The 19,620-nt window shown below is 36.4% G+C and overlaps 1 protein-coding gene across 2 annotated transcripts in view; it reads right to left on the bottom strand.

Annotated features, from left to right (window-relative positions):
• ncam2 (neural cell adhesion molecule 2) overlaps positions 1 to 19,620 on the bottom strand; it is a 54,965-nt gene that overhangs the window by 15,010 nt on the left and 20,335 nt on the right. Inside the window, exons 6-10 of one of the 2 annotated variants that reach the window (XM_073845774.1) lie at positions 19,232 to 19,405; positions 16,942 to 17,061; positions 16,650 to 16,771; positions 8,720 to 8,894; positions 409 to 2,712 (exon numbers count right to left, since the gene is read on the bottom strand). In XM_073845774.1, the coding sequence (XP_073701875.1) occupies positions 2,597 to 2,712; positions 8,720 to 8,894; positions 16,650 to 16,771; positions 16,942 to 17,061; positions 19,232 to 19,405 (707 nt within the window). In that variant the 3' untranslated portion in view covers positions 409 to 2,596. Of the gene's footprint in view, positions 1 to 408; positions 2,713 to 8,719; positions 8,895 to 16,649; positions 16,772 to 16,941; positions 17,062 to 19,231; positions 19,406 to 19,620 lie in introns of those variants that run through there. The other variant, XM_073845773.1, reaches the window with a different exon arrangement.

Genomic DNA, 19,620 nt, shown 5'->3' with positions numbered 1-19,620 from the left:
ACCTTTTTTCACCCCCTATAAGCTCAATACCTTTTTTCCAAAAGAGATGATGAGGATAAGAGTCAGACATCTTACCTAAACATAAGATCAATCACTAATTCCTGTTTTCATTGCTTAAGTTAAAAATAAGCAACCTTGTCATTAACAATTCTCCTAAACAGCTCTTCAGCATTGACAAAGACTTAATCAATAGGTTTATCTTTCATTGACTGCGTTACTAGTCAATATTTCGAGCTATTGTGTGTGAGATAAGGATTCAGATAATTCAATGCTTGTGCATTGGGCTACCTGTAATAAACCAAACTATGAAGACAAACTGCTTTGTATGTCAGAGTTCTACACTAACAGGTTCAAGGATAAGTCATGATTAGTGTTAGGAGTCTGAGTTAAGAGGCTGTAGTTATTGCATCAGAGTAAGCTAGTTTATTTGAGAAATTCTGACAGATTTCTACTCTGATTTTACATTAATTGAAATAGATTTTTCATACATCTTGCATGAGAAAAGCACAATCTATAGTTCTTCACATTTAATAGATCTTAAAATGTACTCTTCTGATAACAGAAATAAATAAGCTTCACGTAACTGACTACACCACTTCACCACTTTATCAAATCAAGATTGCAATACTGCATCTAGAAAGTCAAGAAAAGTGAAGCATGTCCATTTTCACTATTTTACAAGGTTAACATACACTACCATTCAAATGTTTAAGGTCAATATGATTTTTTTTAAATTAATGAATTGTTTAGTTTTTTTAATGAATGCTGTATTTTTATTTATTTGTACATTCTATTTATTAAAAAAAACCTTTACAAATTATTAGAATGGTTTCTGAAGGATCATGTGACACTGAAGACTGGAGTAATGACTGCTACTACAGGAATAAATTACAGAGTTTGGGATCAGTAAGATTTGTAATGTTTTAAGTCTCTTATGCTTATCAAAGTTAATTAATGAATCAAAAATACAGAAAAAAGTAATATTATGAAATATTATTGCAATTTAAAATAGGTTTTAATATACATTAATATGCAATTCATTTCTGTGATGCAAAGCTGAATTTTCATTAGCCGTTATTCCAGTCTTCAGTGTCACACGATCCTTCAGAAATCATTCTAAAATACAGATTTGTTATCAATGTTGGAAACAGTTGTGCTGCTTATTATTTTTTGGATCTGTGATACTTTTTTCAGGATTCCTTGATGAATAAAAAGTTCAAAAGAACAGCATTTATTCAAAATAGAATTATTTTCTAACAATATAAGTCTTTACTATGATCAATTTAACACTTCCTTGCTGAATAAAAGTATTAATTTCTTTCCAACAAAGAAAGAAAGAAAGAAAAAAACTTGCTGACCCAAAACTTTGAACAGTAGTGTATATTGTTACAAAAGATTTCTATTTTCAATAAATGCTGTTCTTTTTAAAATTTTAGTCATTGAGAAATCCTGATAATAAATCAGCATATTATAATAATTTCTGAAAATGAATGGAATAAATTCAATAAAGTATATTCAATTTAACCACTACTTTAAACTGCAATAATATTTTACAGTATTACAGTTTTTTTCTTTATTTTTAATCAAATAAACAGCCTTGATGAGCAGAAAAGACTTCTTTAAAAAACATTAACAATCTTACTAATCCCAAATGTTTAAATGGGAGTGTATATTCAAACAATAATATTTCACAATATTGCTTTTTTATCAAATAAGTGCAACTTTTATTAAATGTCTTACCGACCCAAAACTCTTGAATGGTAGTGTAGACCTCAGCTTATTTTAGTCCTGTACAACTGCATGTAACAATGACTGTTAGCTTAATTCACTGTATTCACATACTCCATTTCCTCCATGGCAGCAACATTCTACACAAATTTCCATATTCACAGACTGTGCACGATTCCAGTTACTCATGTTCTTCCTCATCAATATTGAGAATATATAATAAAGAAGCACAACAACATCTCTGCCAGAGGTGTACCCAGAGAATGAAAATTAATGTGCATTATATTTTTGACTCTCTGGGAGAGAGAAACCTTGTTTTATGTTTCTCATATTACGGGTAACAGAAAGCTGGCCTGTTTGATTTATGATACCAGTGTTTAAAAGTCATATCAATTTGAAATCCTACTTGACTCCATTTAATGAGTGCTGCGTTCTATATCTCTGTGTGCGCGTATCAGCAACATCATTAAATGCATTCTCTCAAGCGATGCAACTGCTGACATTTCCCATAGTCATAATAAACCAAAACAAAAGAGCCTGTGGATGCACAGAAGATGGAAAAGCCCTCACGCTGGTGGCTTATACTGTTCTTTGTAAACACCAGCAAAAAGGAGCTCATTAAACATAAAACTCATGGTTGGTTTGCTACTGTTACAGGTAGAGAACAAATTAGCCACTCAGTTTTTCTTCTTCCTTTGTTGACAATAATGCGCAAGGCCGGTTTTGGCATGGAGGGTGGCCAGGCTAGTGAAACAGGAGATCGGCTCACAAGCATAGACAAAAATGCCACCAGAAAGGGCAATGGTGAGCCATTGGTAGGGGCTTAGTCTTTTGGGCTCATTCCAGGCAAAGTGAAGATGGAGCAATGTCAATACAGACACAAGCACAGCAACAGTGACAGAGAAGCTCCGATGACGTTCGCCGTATGGATGGGCTGCGCAGTGGGATGTCCACGTCCGGTTGGAGGGGGCTCGCAACACTGATCTGAAATGAGATGGAGGGCAGAGGGAATGGAAAAAAAGAGGGAAAGACATACAGTATGTGTGTGGAGCCAGCACAGGGCGCAGGATGGTTACACACAGAGAAGGAATGAAAAGCGGTTTATTTACAACACCGTAGTGGTGGGTTAATAGAAAAGATGATTACAAGAGCGCAAATGACATAAACAAATTATTTTAGTGCAGGTCAGGAAATAAACAGGGGTGAATGTGACAATATGATGACACATATGAGTGAGTGAGCGGTCCAAACCAGAGTCCGTTGTGAAGGTTTGTTTGATTGAAAAGATCGCAGGGTGTTTATAGGCACACAGAAAGGGAAGTTTAGTGGCAGTTCATTGCAAAACAAAAAGCCCAGCGATTTGCGATGTGGCCCAGAATGCGTTGCATAATTCATTAGGTGGGAATTGGAGAGCAGGATTGTTTAGAGTGAAACAACGAGACGAAGCACAATAGAATTATAAATAAGAGCGTGGGCCAGTGGGGATGAAGGGGTGCAGGCGGAGAGGGAGAGAAAAAGGAAAGGATGAGGGGGAGTTGGGAGAGAATATACAAATGACATCGAATTAACAAGGTAAATCCAAGCTGCTGAGAAGCAGTGCTGTCAACACACACACACACACACACACACACACACACACACACACACACACACACACACACACACACACACACACACACACACACACACACACACACACACAGACTCAGATGTATATTTATGCATGCACTGACACTGCCTCTAGGAATATTTCATATATAATTAGACAAGTCCAGACGAAATTTAAATATCACTTGTCAATATCATGGCATGTTTCAGGACAGGAATTTTGTCCCTTCAGCTGACTGCAAGACACATTTTATTTATCATGTAAAGAGATCAAATGAAATAAAATGACTGACTTGTTCTATCTATCTCTCATCTTTTTTTCTAGCAGTCATACAGTATATGGAGTCAATGTGAGGATATTGTCCTAACCGCTTTATGAAATAGCTTGCAGCCACACTTTTGTGTTTATCAGTTGCATCCCCCAATATAAATCCACTCACGTACAGCTGCAATTTTGCTTGCTTCATTAAAACATTGTTATTAGAGAAGACATGAACCTGGGACCCCACACTCAAAGGAATTCGCTTACATCATCTACGTTTATCCTCTATACCAAACATATTTCAAATAAATGAAAAAAATCCCACAATCAACAGTGACTGGAAATTTGAAAATAACATGTCACAAGAAAAGTCTACAACTTACTGTGAAAGAAAACGGTTTTAGGTGGAAATTTATAGTTTTGATATACGGAATGTAGTTTTAAGAGTTTTTTAGGAAAGAATGTACTTGTTTAGACTTCAAAAATCCATATTCGTCATTCTTCCTATTAAAATGCTTGCTACAGATGGAAAAACACAGAAAATCAAACCTGATCTTTTCCTGATGTTTTCGCAGTTCAGCGGTAATAAAACTGCAGACAGCAGCCTTAAAGTCATTGAACACTGAGTCCGAAATTTTTGTTTTTGTTTTGTTTTTTCGTATTCGTCATCCTTTCCTATTAAAATGTTTGCTATGGATGCAAAAACACAGGAAATCCTGGATCCGATTTTTTTATGACGGACAAACGTTTCGGAGGCAGTGTGTAAATGTGATTGTCACAACGTGAGGTCGTATTATTTTTTAACATGTGAAAATTTCTGATGAGACTTTTGGACTCACTGTGCAAAGACCTTTACTTCGGCCAAATCTTCTGGAATTTGCTGGTGGCTCTTATGACTCTACAGTGTTTAAACATGAGATATAATTTGTTTAGGGTAAATCTAACAGGGAGTCTTTGGTCTCATTAATCAATTGTTCTAGAGCAAATCATTTTCATCATGTTATATTTTATGTAACTTTAATGCTTTAAATCAAAGTGCTGCCTTTGTACTTTTGACTGAATTGCCTAGCAACTTTTATGATGGCTGTTTTTTGTTAAATATTATTATTTACTAAATATTATTTTATATAAATAATAGTAGTATGTACTAATAGTATTTAGCTTTGGGAAATTGTGTGTGTGCTTGTGACAGTGATTAGTTTCATTGTTCTGCCATTAGATGGTGATTGTTTTCATGAGTCAGCAGTGAAGACTTATATTGAAAGATACTAAAACAGGGTTTTTACTTTTAACAATACCTTGTAAGATACAGCTAACAAATGCGCTAAGCAGCGTTGTCTTCGGAAATTACCCTTAACAAATGAAAGAATAGTATGAAAAAGATATTGCTTTTCTCATTCATTCAAACTACTGTTTTATTGTAAATATAAGATCGAGCTGAAGAATGAATGTTGTATCAGATAAAGGTAATCACACTTGCTCAGTCTATCCCTCCCTCACAATACTCTACATAAAACAGTGAGCTTTTAACGCAGTAATACAATAAGCTTGTAATGCAGCAACTCAGTGTTCCTTTGTTACTATTTCTGACGTGACTTTTTAGAATTAGTAATAGAGGCTTGGGCTGAGCTGTTAAATTGTCAACTTGAGATTTGAATCTGTGGAGGAAGTAATTCTGCACAAAAGAGTGTTTTTAGAGACACTCTGTTGTTTTTTCTTATGTATTTACATACTTGTGCTGTTGAAAATAAATGCAAAATCACTGTGTGCTATGACTGTATATCAGCATGCTGTGATTACGTACAGCTACTCATTTGATATTGCGCATGTATCTCTTAAAAGTAATATTTATGTTATATGGTATAAAAATACAGCTTCATGAAATGTTGTTTCCTAGAATATTGGCATATATATATATTAGGGCCGGGACTTTAACGCGTTAATTTAGATTAATTAATTACACAAAAATAACGCGTTAAATTTTTTTAACGCATTTTAATCGCACTAAGTTTTGCACCGCGGAACGTTTCTCACTGGATGAGATTTGGCGGACCGATTTTACTGGAGCACAAACTAGCGTTCAGACAAGCCAAAGAACTTATACCAAAGAAGCTGCGTCCGTCCTAAATAGTATTGTATGTCCCAAATCGTAGTATGTATAAAAAGTATTCCAAAGATTCCCGGATGGTCTACTACTTAACGATCAATGCACACTCTTAACTGCTAATATTGCCCGCAACACACTGCGCCGTGAACGAGGATTCGATTAGAACTACAAACACGCATAAAAAGTGTTAAAAAACTACAAACATGGAGGATATACGCGACCAACGGACAGGTAGAGAAAGGGGTTTGAGTGATAAATAATCAGTGTGTAACCTGATAAAAACTATTTTTTAAATGTTATCCGCGTTATATTTCATGTGCAGCAACATTTATAATGATAGGTTTGGTCATTAACGTTTAAATGCATAATTAAGCAAACACAAGAGCAGTCTCGGAATGAAAGACTGGTTAAAGAACGTGCCTCTTGTTACACATAATGGCAATCTTGCACTGGTCTGTTGGACTTGGTTGAACAAAAATAAACAATATTTTGTTGCTTAAGCTTATGTATTCAGTCATTATTCAATGGTATACTAAAAATCCATGTAAAAATCTTAATTCTCACTGTTCTCAGGTCAAATATTTACATGCGATTAAAATGCGATTAATTTCGATTAATTAATTACAAAGCCTCTAATTAATTAGATTAAATTTTTTAATCGAGTCCCGGCCCTAATATATATATATATATATATATATTAGGGCCGGGACTCGATTAAAAAAAATAATCTAATTAATTAGAGGCTTTGTAATTAATTAATCGATATTAATCGCATTTTAATCGCATATAAATATTTGACCTGAGAACAGTGAGAAGTAAGTTTTTTTATATGGATTTTTAGTATACCATTGAATAATGACTAAATACATAAGCTTAAGCAACAAAATATTGTTTATTTTTGTTCAAGCAAGTCCAACAGACCAGTGCAATATTGCCATTAAGTGTAGCAATAGGCTCGATGTGCTGCGGTGAGATGCGAATTCCTTGTTGCATAGCTTGCACACAACCATGCTCTTATCGACGCTTCCATCCATACGTTTTTTTATAACAAAATTTCCCATCCACAGGGCCAACCAAAGAGGTCCCATCAGCTTTTTTGTCCATGTTCACTGTGGTTTGTTTTGCTGCGTCCCAATTCGCCTACTTATACTATGCCCTATAAGTATGTACTCTTTTTGTGAAGAAAAGTACATACTTTTGAGTATGTAGCAGAATAGTAGGCAAGCTTTGGGACATACTAATTCGTCATAACTGCTTCTTTAACGGACGCTCTGTTGCTTAGTTTACCTGAATCCTGTCACTGTTTAAACTGCCCTGTCAATCATCACAGTTAACATTATCTACATTTCGTTTAATTTAATTTCCTACCATATTAGAGAGAAATTAATTGGCACGTTCTTTAATGAGTCTTTCATGCCGAGAACTTTGCTCTTGTGTTTGGTTAATTATGCATTTAAACGTTAATGACCAAACCTATCATTATAAATGTTGCTGCACATGGAATATAACGCGGATAACATTTAAAAAATATTTTTTATCAGGTTACACACTGATTATTTATCACTCAAACCCCTTTCTCTACCTGTTCGGTGGTCGCGCATATCCTCCATGTTTGTAGTTTAACACTTTTTATGCGTGTTTGTAGTTCTAATTGAATCCTCGTTCACGGCGCAGTGTGTTGTGGGCAATATTAGCCGTTAGAGTGTGCATTGATCGTTAAGTAGTAGACCATCCGGGAATCTTTGGAATACTTTTTTAAACATACTACGATTTGGGACATACAATACTATTTAGGACGGACGCAGCTTGTCTGAACGCTAGTTGGTGCTCCAGTATAATCGGTCCGCCGAATCTCATCCAGTGAGAAACGTTCCGCGGTGCAAAACTAAGTGCGATTAAAATGCGTTCAAAAATGTTAACGCGTTATTTTTGTGTAATTAATTAATCTAAATTAACGCGTTAAAGTCCCGGCCCTAATATATATATATATATATATATATATATATGTATTAACCACTATTACCATTAAACCACAATCACAATATGAATCCTTGACCAGAGAGAAAGCACTCTTGAAACTGGCTTTTCACATATTTCCCAAACAATTTTCCTATCAAGTGGAAAAACGTGCTCTTCTGTTTACAGTAGATCATGTGGCTCATGTGGCTATAATTTGAGTGTTATTTTATATGTACAGCAAAGGAAAGTTCTTGTTTTTAGCTGAAAAATGATCTCCTTCCTAAAAGGTACAGAGGTATTGAGACCTGACAAGAAATTGACAGACTTCTTAAAAATGTTTTACCCTTATAATAGCATTAGAAAAAAGTAGTATTGTATTACTGATCGGGGAACTCAAAGCACTTCTGTCAACCTGTTCTGCCTGTTTCTTTTGGTCGGTTGATCACCTTCCTCAACTATTAACTTTACTATGCCTCCAGCAAATTATCTTTCATCCTTGCACCATTCAGAGACACCCAGTGGCTAAATAGTGCTTCAGATTGATTCTTGAAGGTTTCTGATTTCATTGGGACCATAGGTCCATTGGGACCTAGTAACTCAAATATTAAAAGCCTTCTCATAAAGCCTGACTTTGAAAGAGACCACAACTGCAAACTGCACATGGTCAGTCAGCCAATCACAGTGACATGGAGGCACTAAATGCTAGACAGTTGAGCGTAAGTGGTTTATTTTTGCAATGACAATTTCTTTCTCATCCCTTTTTTCCCTAAGGGAGCTAGTGCTTCCTCTGGCAAATTGCTCCTGATTAGGACACAGAAATGGTTATAGTGGGTTACTCTGCACGTTTGATTGTGAATCTGGGATACACAAGCTCTATCAAGCGTGGGTGGCTGGCAAGTGTGCAGAACTGCAGCAGGGCACATAATTATAAGAGGAGACATAATTTCAGCTATATATATTGTGAGTGGGTGATGAAGTACTGTAGGTAATCGGACTCAATTTGTTGTATGGAAGAGGGACGGAGTACTTTGTGTGTTTTGTGGAAGTGCGTGTACCTGTGATATCAGGTTTCTGAGGCATGGAGAACTTCACAAAGGTGGGTTCAGACAGGCCTTTGACGTTGCGTGCGGTAATTTCCACCTCATACTGCGTATTCCACTGTAGCGGCTGCAGCAGCACGAAATCATTTACGCCTGGAACCAGTTTTGTCATCCACTGCTCTTCCTTATCCTGCACAAAACCACAAGTGATTCATAAAATTTTGCATATGAGTATATGACACTAAAATTTGCTTTAGGGTATATATGATTAGTTTGAACAATTAGTTTTCATTGTGCTGACTCATAAACAAGACAACGTGTTATTGCATGTGAATGTGCACTTGTGTTTGAATATTGGTTAAACATTCTATCATTTACATAAAATATTTTATATGAAGCCAATTTCTTGCTCTTTTCTCAGTCAAATCCTTCAAGATTGTCACATAAAGACGGCAGATGAAAGTGGCCTGGGAGGCCATCTACTTCTTTCTTCTCAGAGCAACAGATAAGAGATTCTTTTCTCAAATCCTCAAACTTGTCCACACACTTAGACAGCAGAAACACTCCAACACATCCATTATTCTCTTTGTGTCCCTGCCTGCAGAGCATCTGAGCAGGAGTATGTGCGTAATATAATATAATGTGTGTATACTTGTGTGTCGGCTGTTCTGCCGGCTAAAATTTTGAAACTAAGCCCACACAAGCTGCCTTCAAAAACTCATCGCTTTTATATTTTGACATTTTCAAAACGCCTCAGCTCTTTAAAGGCTAAATGGTTGAATGTGCCTTTCACATGTTGACAGTCCTTAGGCGAGCTGTCTCCCCAGGCTGTGACATCTCCATTTCCCCTGTTCTCACCTCCGCATGCACAGGCGATCAGAGACCGAGCAAATGAGAGAGAGAGAGATATAAAAAAGAAAAAGAGGAAGAGCACAAATAAAAGAGAAGGAAAAGATGTCAGCGGACCCTATTAAGGTCGAGGAGGAAGCAAGGCATCACCAAACACAGCGAGACAGACAGAAATGAAGCAAATGAGGAAACGCTGAGGCCCGTAAGGGGAAAACAAACAGAAGGATTGTGTGTGTGAGAGAGAAAAAGAGCTGTGGTGAACGTGTAAACATGCTAGTGTGGCAACACTCTATAACCTCAAAACATGTTAACAAACTTTTTGATTGTAAAACAGTGGTGATGATGTACAAAGTTACAAAACAAGGATTGTTACACATGGCTTTTTAGAGTTTCATACCCTATGGTCTCAGTGCTTGTTCCAAGAGAGAGCTACTCAAAGTCTTGTTGTTGAAGTGTCTATAATTTTATGCCACTTACAAATATTGGCTGCAAAAAGTCATGCGACTGGATTAATATTCAAGGCTCTGGCAAATGGCATAAGGGTCTTTATTGGGATATTTTGCTGTTGTGACCCTGAACAACAAAAACAGTTTTAAGTAGCATGGGTATATTTGCGGTTGCAGGATATTATGTAAAGAGCATGTTCCATGAAGATATTTAGTAAATTTCCTACTGTAAATATATCAAAACTAAATTTTTGATTAGTAATATGCATTGCTAAGAACTTCATTTGGACAACTTTAAAGGCAATTTCGCATTTATATACAGGTGCTGGTCATATAATTAGAATATCTTCAAAACATTGATTTATTTCACTCATTTATTTCACTTTTATTCCATTCAAGAAGTGAAACTTGTATAATCTATACATTCATCCCACACAGACTATTTCAAGTGTTTATTTATTTTAATTTTCATTCTTATAACTGACAACTAATGAAACCCCCAAATTCAGTATCTCAGAAAATTAGAATATTACTTAAGGCCAATACAAAGAAAGGATTTTTAGAAATCTTGGCCAAGTGAAAAGTATGAACATCAAAAGTATGAGCATGTACAGCACTCAATACTTAGTTGGGGCTCCTTTTGCCTGAATTACTGCAGCAATGCATGGAGTCGATCATTCTGTGGCACTGCTCAGGTGTTATGAGAGCCCAGGTTGCTCTGATAGTGGCCTTCAGCTCTTCTGCATTGTTGGGTATGGCATATCGCATCTTCCTCTTCACAATACCCCAAAGATTTTCTATGGGGTTAAGGTCAGGCGAGTTTGCTGGCTAATTAGGAACAGGGATACCATGTCTTTAAACCAGGTACTGGTAGCTTTGGCACTGTGTGCAGGCGCCAAGTCCTGTTGGAAAATTAAATCTGCATCTCCATAAAGTTGGTCAGCAGCAGGAAGCACGAAGTGCTCTAAAACATCCTGGTTGACCTTCGACCTCAGAAAACACAGTGGACCAACACCAGCAGATGACATGGCACCCCAAACCATCACTGACTGTGGAAACTTTACATTGGACCTCAAGCAACGTGGATTCTGTGCCTCTCCTCTCTTCCTACAGACTCTGGGAACCTGATTTCCAAAGGAAATGCAAAATTTACTTTCATCAGAGAACATAACTTTGGACCACTCAGCAGCAGTCCAGCCTTTTTGTCTTTAGCCCAGGCGAGACGCTTCTGACGCTGTCTGTTGTTCAAGAGTGGCTTGACACAAGGAATGCGACAGCTGAAACCCATGTCTTGCATACGTCTGTGCGTAGTGGTTCTTGAAGCACTGACTCCAGCTGCAGTCCACTCTTTGTGAATCTCCCCCACATTTTTGAATGGGTTTTGTTTCACAATTCTCTCCTGGGTGCAGTTATCCCTATTGCTTGTCCCTATTGCTACAGTCTCATTTGCAATGACCTTTTGTGTCGTGCCCTCCTTTTGCAAGATATCAGTGGTCTTCTTTTGGACAACTGTCAAATCAGCAGTCTTCCCCATGATTGTGTAGCCTACAGAACTAGACTGAGAGACCATTTAAAGGCCTTTGCAGGTCTTCAGTACTGAACCTTAACCCTTTAACGCGTATGATCACACCCGTGAGATTTGTCTTGGCTGGTCCCTGAAGCGTACGATCACACTGGTGTGATTCGAACGTTCGCTGCATCACGTGATCAAGTGTTGAATTCAAATCGGTTTTGGCGCGTTGGCTGTCGCTGAGCCAGATCGGACTTGCTGAGTGCTTGTCATATTATCACAACTATTCAGTGTTTTGTATGAATGTATAGATTATATAAGTTTCACTTCTTGAATGGAATTAGTGAAATAAATCACCTTTTTGAAGATATTCTAATTATATGACCAGCACCTATATTTTTTACACCCTCAGATTCCAGATTTTCAAATAGTTGTATCTCAGCCAAATATGGTCCTATCCTGACAAACCACACATCAATGGAAAGCTTATTTATTCTTCCAGCTTATAGATGATGTATAAACCTCTTTTTTTTTTTTTTTTTAATATTGACCCTTATGACTGGTTTTGTGGTCCAGGGTCACATATTTGTTTTCATCCTCATCCTAACACAACCTTTCCTGTACAGCCATTTGCACATTATAGCCTAAAGAACCCAGATTGAGGTATAATGTACATCAATGGAAATTTTTTTTGCTCTTAAAAAATAAAAAGCAATCCTTCCATGTTCAAGGTCCACCACTTTATATGGGTTAAATCAGGTAGAAATAGTTATTTAAGGTATCAATTGCATGTTACCACTTTTGCAGTGTAAAATAACAAAAAAAGCAGTTGAGTCCAGAATATGAACACTCTGAATCGTTAAGCGATTTCTCCCCCAGAAAACCATAGCTTATGTGGCTTAATATAAGAAGACAGTGATATAAAAAGCTCAAATTTTACATATAATTTATTAAAAATATATGCTATGTAAGGCAAGCAACGGACTAATCCATAAGCCATGTTAGGAGTTTTCTTTATAATGTTTTACCTTGGGAGAGATATTCTGGTTGCCTGTACATACACAAATAAAAAAATACTTTTTTATTCCATCATATGCAGTAAAAGATAAGAAAAACTGCATTAAAACTTGGCAAGCTGTAGAATAACAGATTTATGCAAATATACGCCTATGTACAGCTGACTAATGTAATCTGGGTCTGTAATAAGGTGTTCATTGTGTTTTAACTGGTTTTAAGAATGACATACTTGGCACTGGATCTAGCTGTGCGTCTCACAGACAATGTATCTTTAATGAACATCATATGAGACTGGTAAAAGGCTGTAAAGAGAAAGTTGTGCAGAAAGCCCTTATATGGGATGGTTTGGGTTTGGGTTTTTCTGTGTGCAAAACCAGAATTATCCATAAAATTATTAGTAAATGAGACCCATTATTTGCTTTATTTCACAATTTAGGACACCTGTGATTGGTGACAAGAGGGAGGTTTGTCAGATTTATGTAAAACCTGACCCCCCCTTAAACTAATACCTCTTTCCCACATACCAGTTCCACAGAACTCTTGAATGCTGTCATACCTGACTCACAACAGTATTGTCAATGAGCGAAAAAGCCCCCAAAACAGTTGAATGTCTTGTGCAAAAATTAGTGAAGCATGTTTTTATCCATGCTGCTGAGCATGCTGGTGCATAAACAAGGGGCAGGAGCTCAAACAAATGGATGTATTTTCATTGCTCATTACTGAAACCATCGCCCACTCGTCTCTATGTGTTTACTGGAATAACACCTTCTGCATTCCAGCTTAGTCTCACACTCTACACTTACAAACAAACAACAGGATACCATTTAGTGCTGCTTTTCTCCAGCTAGTTAAAGACCAAGCACATTCCAATTTGTAAAATTCTGTTCTGCTAAACAAAGCCAAACAATTTCCCTTAACAAGTGAAAGTCATGATAAAAAAGTGTGAATAGCCAATAAATGACATAAGATAAATGAATAAGTTAGTTTGGTTGTAAATGGATAATGCACAGTGATCACATTCTCACAACAAACTTTAACAAAAGTTTATCCATGCAACACAAAAAAAGTCACGCCGGGGTTGTTTCGGTTTAGAGCATACTGTAATCTCTTGGTTATATTTGAATCAATTTAACAGCTGGTTCATTTTCCAACTGCGGTGACATTTCCATTTAAAATATGAACTCAATTCATATTAAACAGAGTGCTGCTTAATTAATAAATATTCCTTCTCATTTTAATTAAATTAAAGGTTAATGACTTTCACTAGCATCACCTCATTTCGAAAGTGGAGGATATGATATGATAAAAGCTAGCATTCTTAACACTTACAGTGTCTTGCGAAAGTATTCATACCTCTTCGTTTTTTTTTCACATTTTGTTATGTTACTACCTTAAGTTAAACTGCTTTAAATTCCTTTTTTTTTTACATCAATCTTCACTCCATACACCACAATGACAAAGCAAAAAGGTTTGTTAACATCTTTGCAAATTTAAAAATATGATTCCATTGCATAAGTATTCATACTCTTATCTGGGACATTTGAAATTTAGCTCAGGAGCATTCATATTGCTTGCTGGCCTCCTGGCTAAACTGAAAAATTGATGGTAAAAAGCCTTGGCTAGAGTGGTGACCAAGAACCTTCCAACAGGACAAAGACCCTAAGCACAGCCAGAGCCTGGGTGTGAACCCAATCAAACATTTCTGGAGGAACCTGAAAATGTCTGCCAGAACCCATCTAAGCTGACAGAGCTTAAGAGGTAAAGAGGCAAGTCTAAGAATGGAAGATAATTGCCAAATGATGTGCAAAATCTGCATCATACCCCAGAAAACTTGAGGTTGTAAAGGTGATTCAGCTAAGTACAGTCGTGGCCAAAAGTTTTGAGAATTACATAAATATTGGGAATTAGAAAAGTTGCTGCTTAAGCTTTTATAATAGCAATTTGCATATACTCCAGAATGTTATGAAGAGTGGCAGATGAATTGCATAGTCCTTCTTTGCCATGAAAATTAACTTAATCCCGAAAAAAACTTTCCACTGCATTGTTAAGAAGGCTTCAGGGCGTCCAAGAAACTCCAGCAAGCGCCATGATGGTCTCCTAAAGAGGATTCAGCTGCGGGATCGGAGTGCCACCAGTGCAGAGCTTGCTCAGGAATGGCAGCAGGCAGGTGTGAGCGCATCTGCACGCACAGTGAGGCCAAGACTTTTGGAAGATGGCCTGGTGTCAAGAAGGGCAGCAAAGAAGCCACTTCTCTCCAAAAAAAAAACATCAGGGACAGACTGATCTTCTGCAAAAAGTATGGCGAATGGACTGCTGAGGACTGGGGCAAAGTCATATTCTCCGATGAATCCTCTTTCCGATTGTTAGGGGTATCTGGAAAAAGGCTTGTCCGGAGAAGAAAAGGTGAGCGCTACCATCAGTCCTGTGTCATGCCAACAGTAAAGCATCCTGAGACCATTCATGTGTGGGGTTGCTTCTCATTCCAGGGAGTGGGCTCACTCACAATTTTGCCCAAAAACACAGCCATGAATAAAGAATGGTACCAAAACACCCTCCAACAGCAACTTCTTCCAACAATCCAACAACAGTTTGGTGAAGAACAATGCATTTTCCAGCACGATGGAGCACCGTGCCATAAGGCAAAAGTGATAACTAAGTGGCTCGGGGACCAAAACGTTGAAATTTTGGGTCCATGGCCTGGAAACTCCCCAGATCTTAATCCCATTGAGAACTTGTGGTCAATCCTCAAGAGGCGGGTGGTCAAACAAAAACCCACTAATTCTGACAAACTCCAAGAAGTGATTATGAAAGAATGGGTTGCTATCAGTCAGGATTTGGCCCAGAAGTTGATTGAGAGCATGCCCAGTCGAATTGCAGAGGTACTGAAAAAGAAGGACCTGCAACACTGCAAATACTGACTCTTTGCATAAATGTCATGTAATTGTCGATAAAAGCCTTTGAAACGTATGAAGTGCTTGTAATTATATTTCAGTACATCACAGAAACACCTGAAACAAAGATCTAAAAGCAGTTGAGCAGCAAACTTTGTGAAAACTAATATTTGTTTCATTCTCAAAACTTTCGGCCACGACTGAACTGAGTTATGCTATGTACATATTTCAGCTTATTAGTAAAAAAATGTATGAAGCTGTGACAATTCTGTTGCTTTGTCATTATGGTGAGAAAAAAAGTAATTTAAAAAAGTTTAACAGTTTAAGGTTTAAAAGTTTAAGGCAGCAACATAACAAAATGTAAAAAAAAGAATGGTTATGAATACTTTCGCAAAGCAATGTAAATACCAATATAAGAACAAATGTAAATTATATTATTGGCATAAAAGTGTAATTCTGACTATACAAAATTAATTTTTATTAAGTTTTATTACTTTTATTAAGTTTTACAAAAAAAGTAAATAAATAAAACAATAATTATTTTCCAAGTTTTAATTTATTATAAAAATAAGCATCAGCCCCTTTTGTGGTTCAAAAGGGGCAGCTGAACATTAAAAAAGTCTCTTATGCTCTCCAAGGCCTAACTTTTTTTGATCAAAAATACAGTAGAAACAATAATATTGTGAAACATTATTACGGTTTAAAATAACTTGATACATTTGTATTTGCTAAGTGGAAAGTTCAAAAGAAAAGCATCTATTTGAAAGAACATAGGAGTTTGATCAATTGAATGTGCCAGTGCTGAATAAAAGTATTAATTTCTTATATTTTTTTTTCTTTTACTCAGCCTTTTGAATGGTTGTGTATGTACAATAAATGCTACCGATGTGTGATGACTCCTCTGAAATGGTAAAGACAGCACCAAAAAGAGGCGTTTTTTATTTATTTATTTATTTTTGGTGTTTTGCCTTTATTGTGATAGGACAATTGAAAGCAGACAGGAAGCTAAGTGGGAGAGAGAGGGGGGCGGGATAAGGAAAGGAAAGGTCCTTGAGTCGGGATTCGAATTTGGGACACCCATAAACGCAGTGGCGTTATAAGTCGGCACACTTGCCCACTTGGCTATTGGCGCTGTTTAAGAGGGTTTTTTGTGCATTTATACAGCTTTACAGCAATGTTTCCCCTTGTGAGATAGCTCTGGTTAATAGAGGCTTTAAGAACAGCTTACTTACTGTTTTGTATTTGACAATATATTCCAGGATGGGCATTCCTCCATCATCCTGCTTGACCAGACCCAGTCGGTACGCCTTCCCCACCCCTCGCTGACCCTGAACCGAAGGGGGACTTGGCTCTCCTGAATATGGAACAAAGACAAAATAATGAATGAATGGTTCACATTCATATTCATAACTGGTAAGAAATTAACTCAATGGTCAGCAGCAGAATAATACTGTAATAACGTAACGACTGATGGTTGTTTTTCCAAACCTTCAGCATTTAAGGGTCAAAGCAGAGGGCACTCACGTATGGGTAGAGTTTGAAAGCTCTCAGTGCGGCTGAACTCCCCTTGACCTTTTCCGTTCACCGCAGCAACTCTCACCTCGTAGGTCGTGTTGGGCTCAAGGTTAGTGAGCAACACGATTGCTGTGGAAGAGAAAAAGAGAATGATAAAGACAGAAATATGGAAATTATCAGATTGTACATACTGTCCCAACTGGTCTACTAAATCATGTACATGGTTTGAAATGATGTAATTATGTCATGTGATTGTCTAATGTGTTTCTAAAGGTCATCTTGGTGTTGTAGGTAAAGAAAAATTAATCTAAGCACTGTAAATTCAGGTTGGACTGGAGCTGTATCTCCCACAGCTCTTCTCACTCTTCTAGTTTGGCCCTTGAAGTTAGTATAAACTGAAAGTTTGGGCAATTCTTTTTGTAGAAATGTGTTTTGTATGTGTGAATGTAGTAAGAATGAAGTCAAGCTAATAAAAATCATGAAAGTATAATGAAAGTCACTTTGTGTTCTATGTTCCAGCCTAAGATCTGAAATGAACTACAAATGGCACTTCTGTCAAAGGAATTATATTTGATTTTGGATATACAGTGGAGGAGAAACATCTCACACATAGATATCCATGTGACCTCAGGACACTAAACAGAATTTAGAACACAAGTTGTATGGACTACTTTTTTAAATATATTTATGTTTTCTTTCATTTTGGAGTTTGATAGCCTAAACGCCCTTTTACTTTCAATTATATTGTAGACAGCGGAGATGACACTCTTCAAAAATGAATCTTAGTGTAATATGAAAGAAAGCAAGTCATACATTTCACTTTTGGCTGAAATATACTACTAATCAAAAGTTTTTGAACAGTGAGATTTTTAATGTTTTAATTCTTTCCTGCTCACCAAGCCTGCATTTATTTGATCCAAAGTACACTAAAAAGCAGTAAAATTTTGAAATATTTTTACTATTTAAAATAACTGTTTTCTATTTAAATATATATTTAAAAATGTAATTTATTCCTGTGATCAAAGCTAAAGTTTTAGCATCTTTACTCTAGTCTTATTTTTAAGTCGTGACCCATACTCGAAATGGGTCTGCATTTAACCCAAGTGCACACACAGCAGTGAGAAGTAAACAAACAAACAAACACGCACGCACGCACGCACGCACACACACACACACACACACACACACTGTGAACACACACCGGCAACAGCATTCAAAAGTGTGAAGTCAGTATAATATGTTTTGAGAAATTATATAAATCAATATTTTTATCATTTAAGGATTATTTGATAATAAAGACATTTGAAATGTTTCAAAAAAATTCTATTTTAGATAAATGCTGTTCTTCTGAACTTTCTATTTATCAAAGTAGCCTAAAAATCTACTAGCTGTTTTCAACATAATAATAATACATGTTTTTCAATTTTTGCAGCAAATCATACTATTAGAATAATTTCTGAAGGACCATGAAGTAATGCTGCTGAAAATTCAGCTTTGAAAACACAGGAATAAATGACATTTTTAAATATATTCAAATAGAAAACAGTTATTTTGAATAGTAAAAATACTTCAAAATTTTACTGTTTTTGAACATTAAAAATCGTACTGCTCAAAATCTTTTGCCGTAGTGTATTTCTTATTTAAGTAAGAAATCAAGACTACACGTTTTTAAATACTTTAAGATATGTTTAAGTTATTAAAGAATATAAAATATTTAGTATTTAACGGCTTTGAATAATTTAAACACTGATTTTGAATGATTGATTTTATTCCTCAAACAAGACTATCATTTAAAAAAATGCAGTTGGTAGGATTTTTGTTTTTGCATCTCTTATGTTCACCAAGGCTTAATTTTCAAAAACAGTAAAATGGCGAAATATTATTACAATTTAAACTAACTGTTGTTTATATTAATATATTTTAAAATGTAATTTATTCTGTGTATAGCTGTGGTATAGCTGAATTTTCTTCAGTCTGAGTTTTCTTCAGTGTCACATGATCCTTCAGAAATCATTCTAATATGCTGATTTGGTGCTCAAAGACATTTCTTAATATCATCAGAGTTAAAAACAATGTGAAGTTTAATATTTTTGTGGATACCATGATAAGATTTCAGGATTTTGAATTGTCAGTTTTGACCAGTTGTAAAATGCAAGTATTTATTTATCTTTTTTTTTTTTTTTCAAAAAAGGAGAGAGATACTTAGCTGTAAATGGAAACTATTGCTTCATCTATACTTTTTTTGGTGGTTTAACACATGCATTGACAAAACACAGCAGTGGACAATCTTTGTACTTACTCTGTGTCCCCTGTGATTTCACATCCTTCCAGTCCTGTGAGCTGATGTCTTTGTATTTGACCAGGTAGTGACTGATGGGTACACCGCCATGGGAGTCTGGTTTCGTGAAGGTAACTGTGGCCACGCGCTGTGCCACAGAGCTCAGCCGAACAGAGTAAGGGTTTGAGGGAACATCTGTGACAGAGAAATTATGGGTCAGGGGAAGAGAGACTAACAAACGACTCCATTTATATGCCAAGGCCACAGTTTCAGAGAGTATCAAAGGATCTGGTTGTGTGTCTTTCTGTGGGGTGGAAAACACAGTTATAGAGCTGTTTTCAGGGTCTCACAACCCAAGCTCTCTCAGCCTGAGATGTTTCAAACCACAGATGGAGTCAGCTAGAAATGAC

Source organism: Garra rufa, chromosome 8, assembly GCF_049309525.1.
Source record: "Garra rufa chromosome 8, GarRuf1.0, whole genome shotgun sequence".
Taxonomy (NCBI): Eukaryota; Metazoa; Chordata; class Actinopteri; order Cypriniformes; family Cyprinidae; genus Garra; species Garra rufa.
The sequence above is the reverse complement of the archived record's forward strand: the minus strand, read 5'-3'. Positions and strand labels throughout refer to the sequence as shown.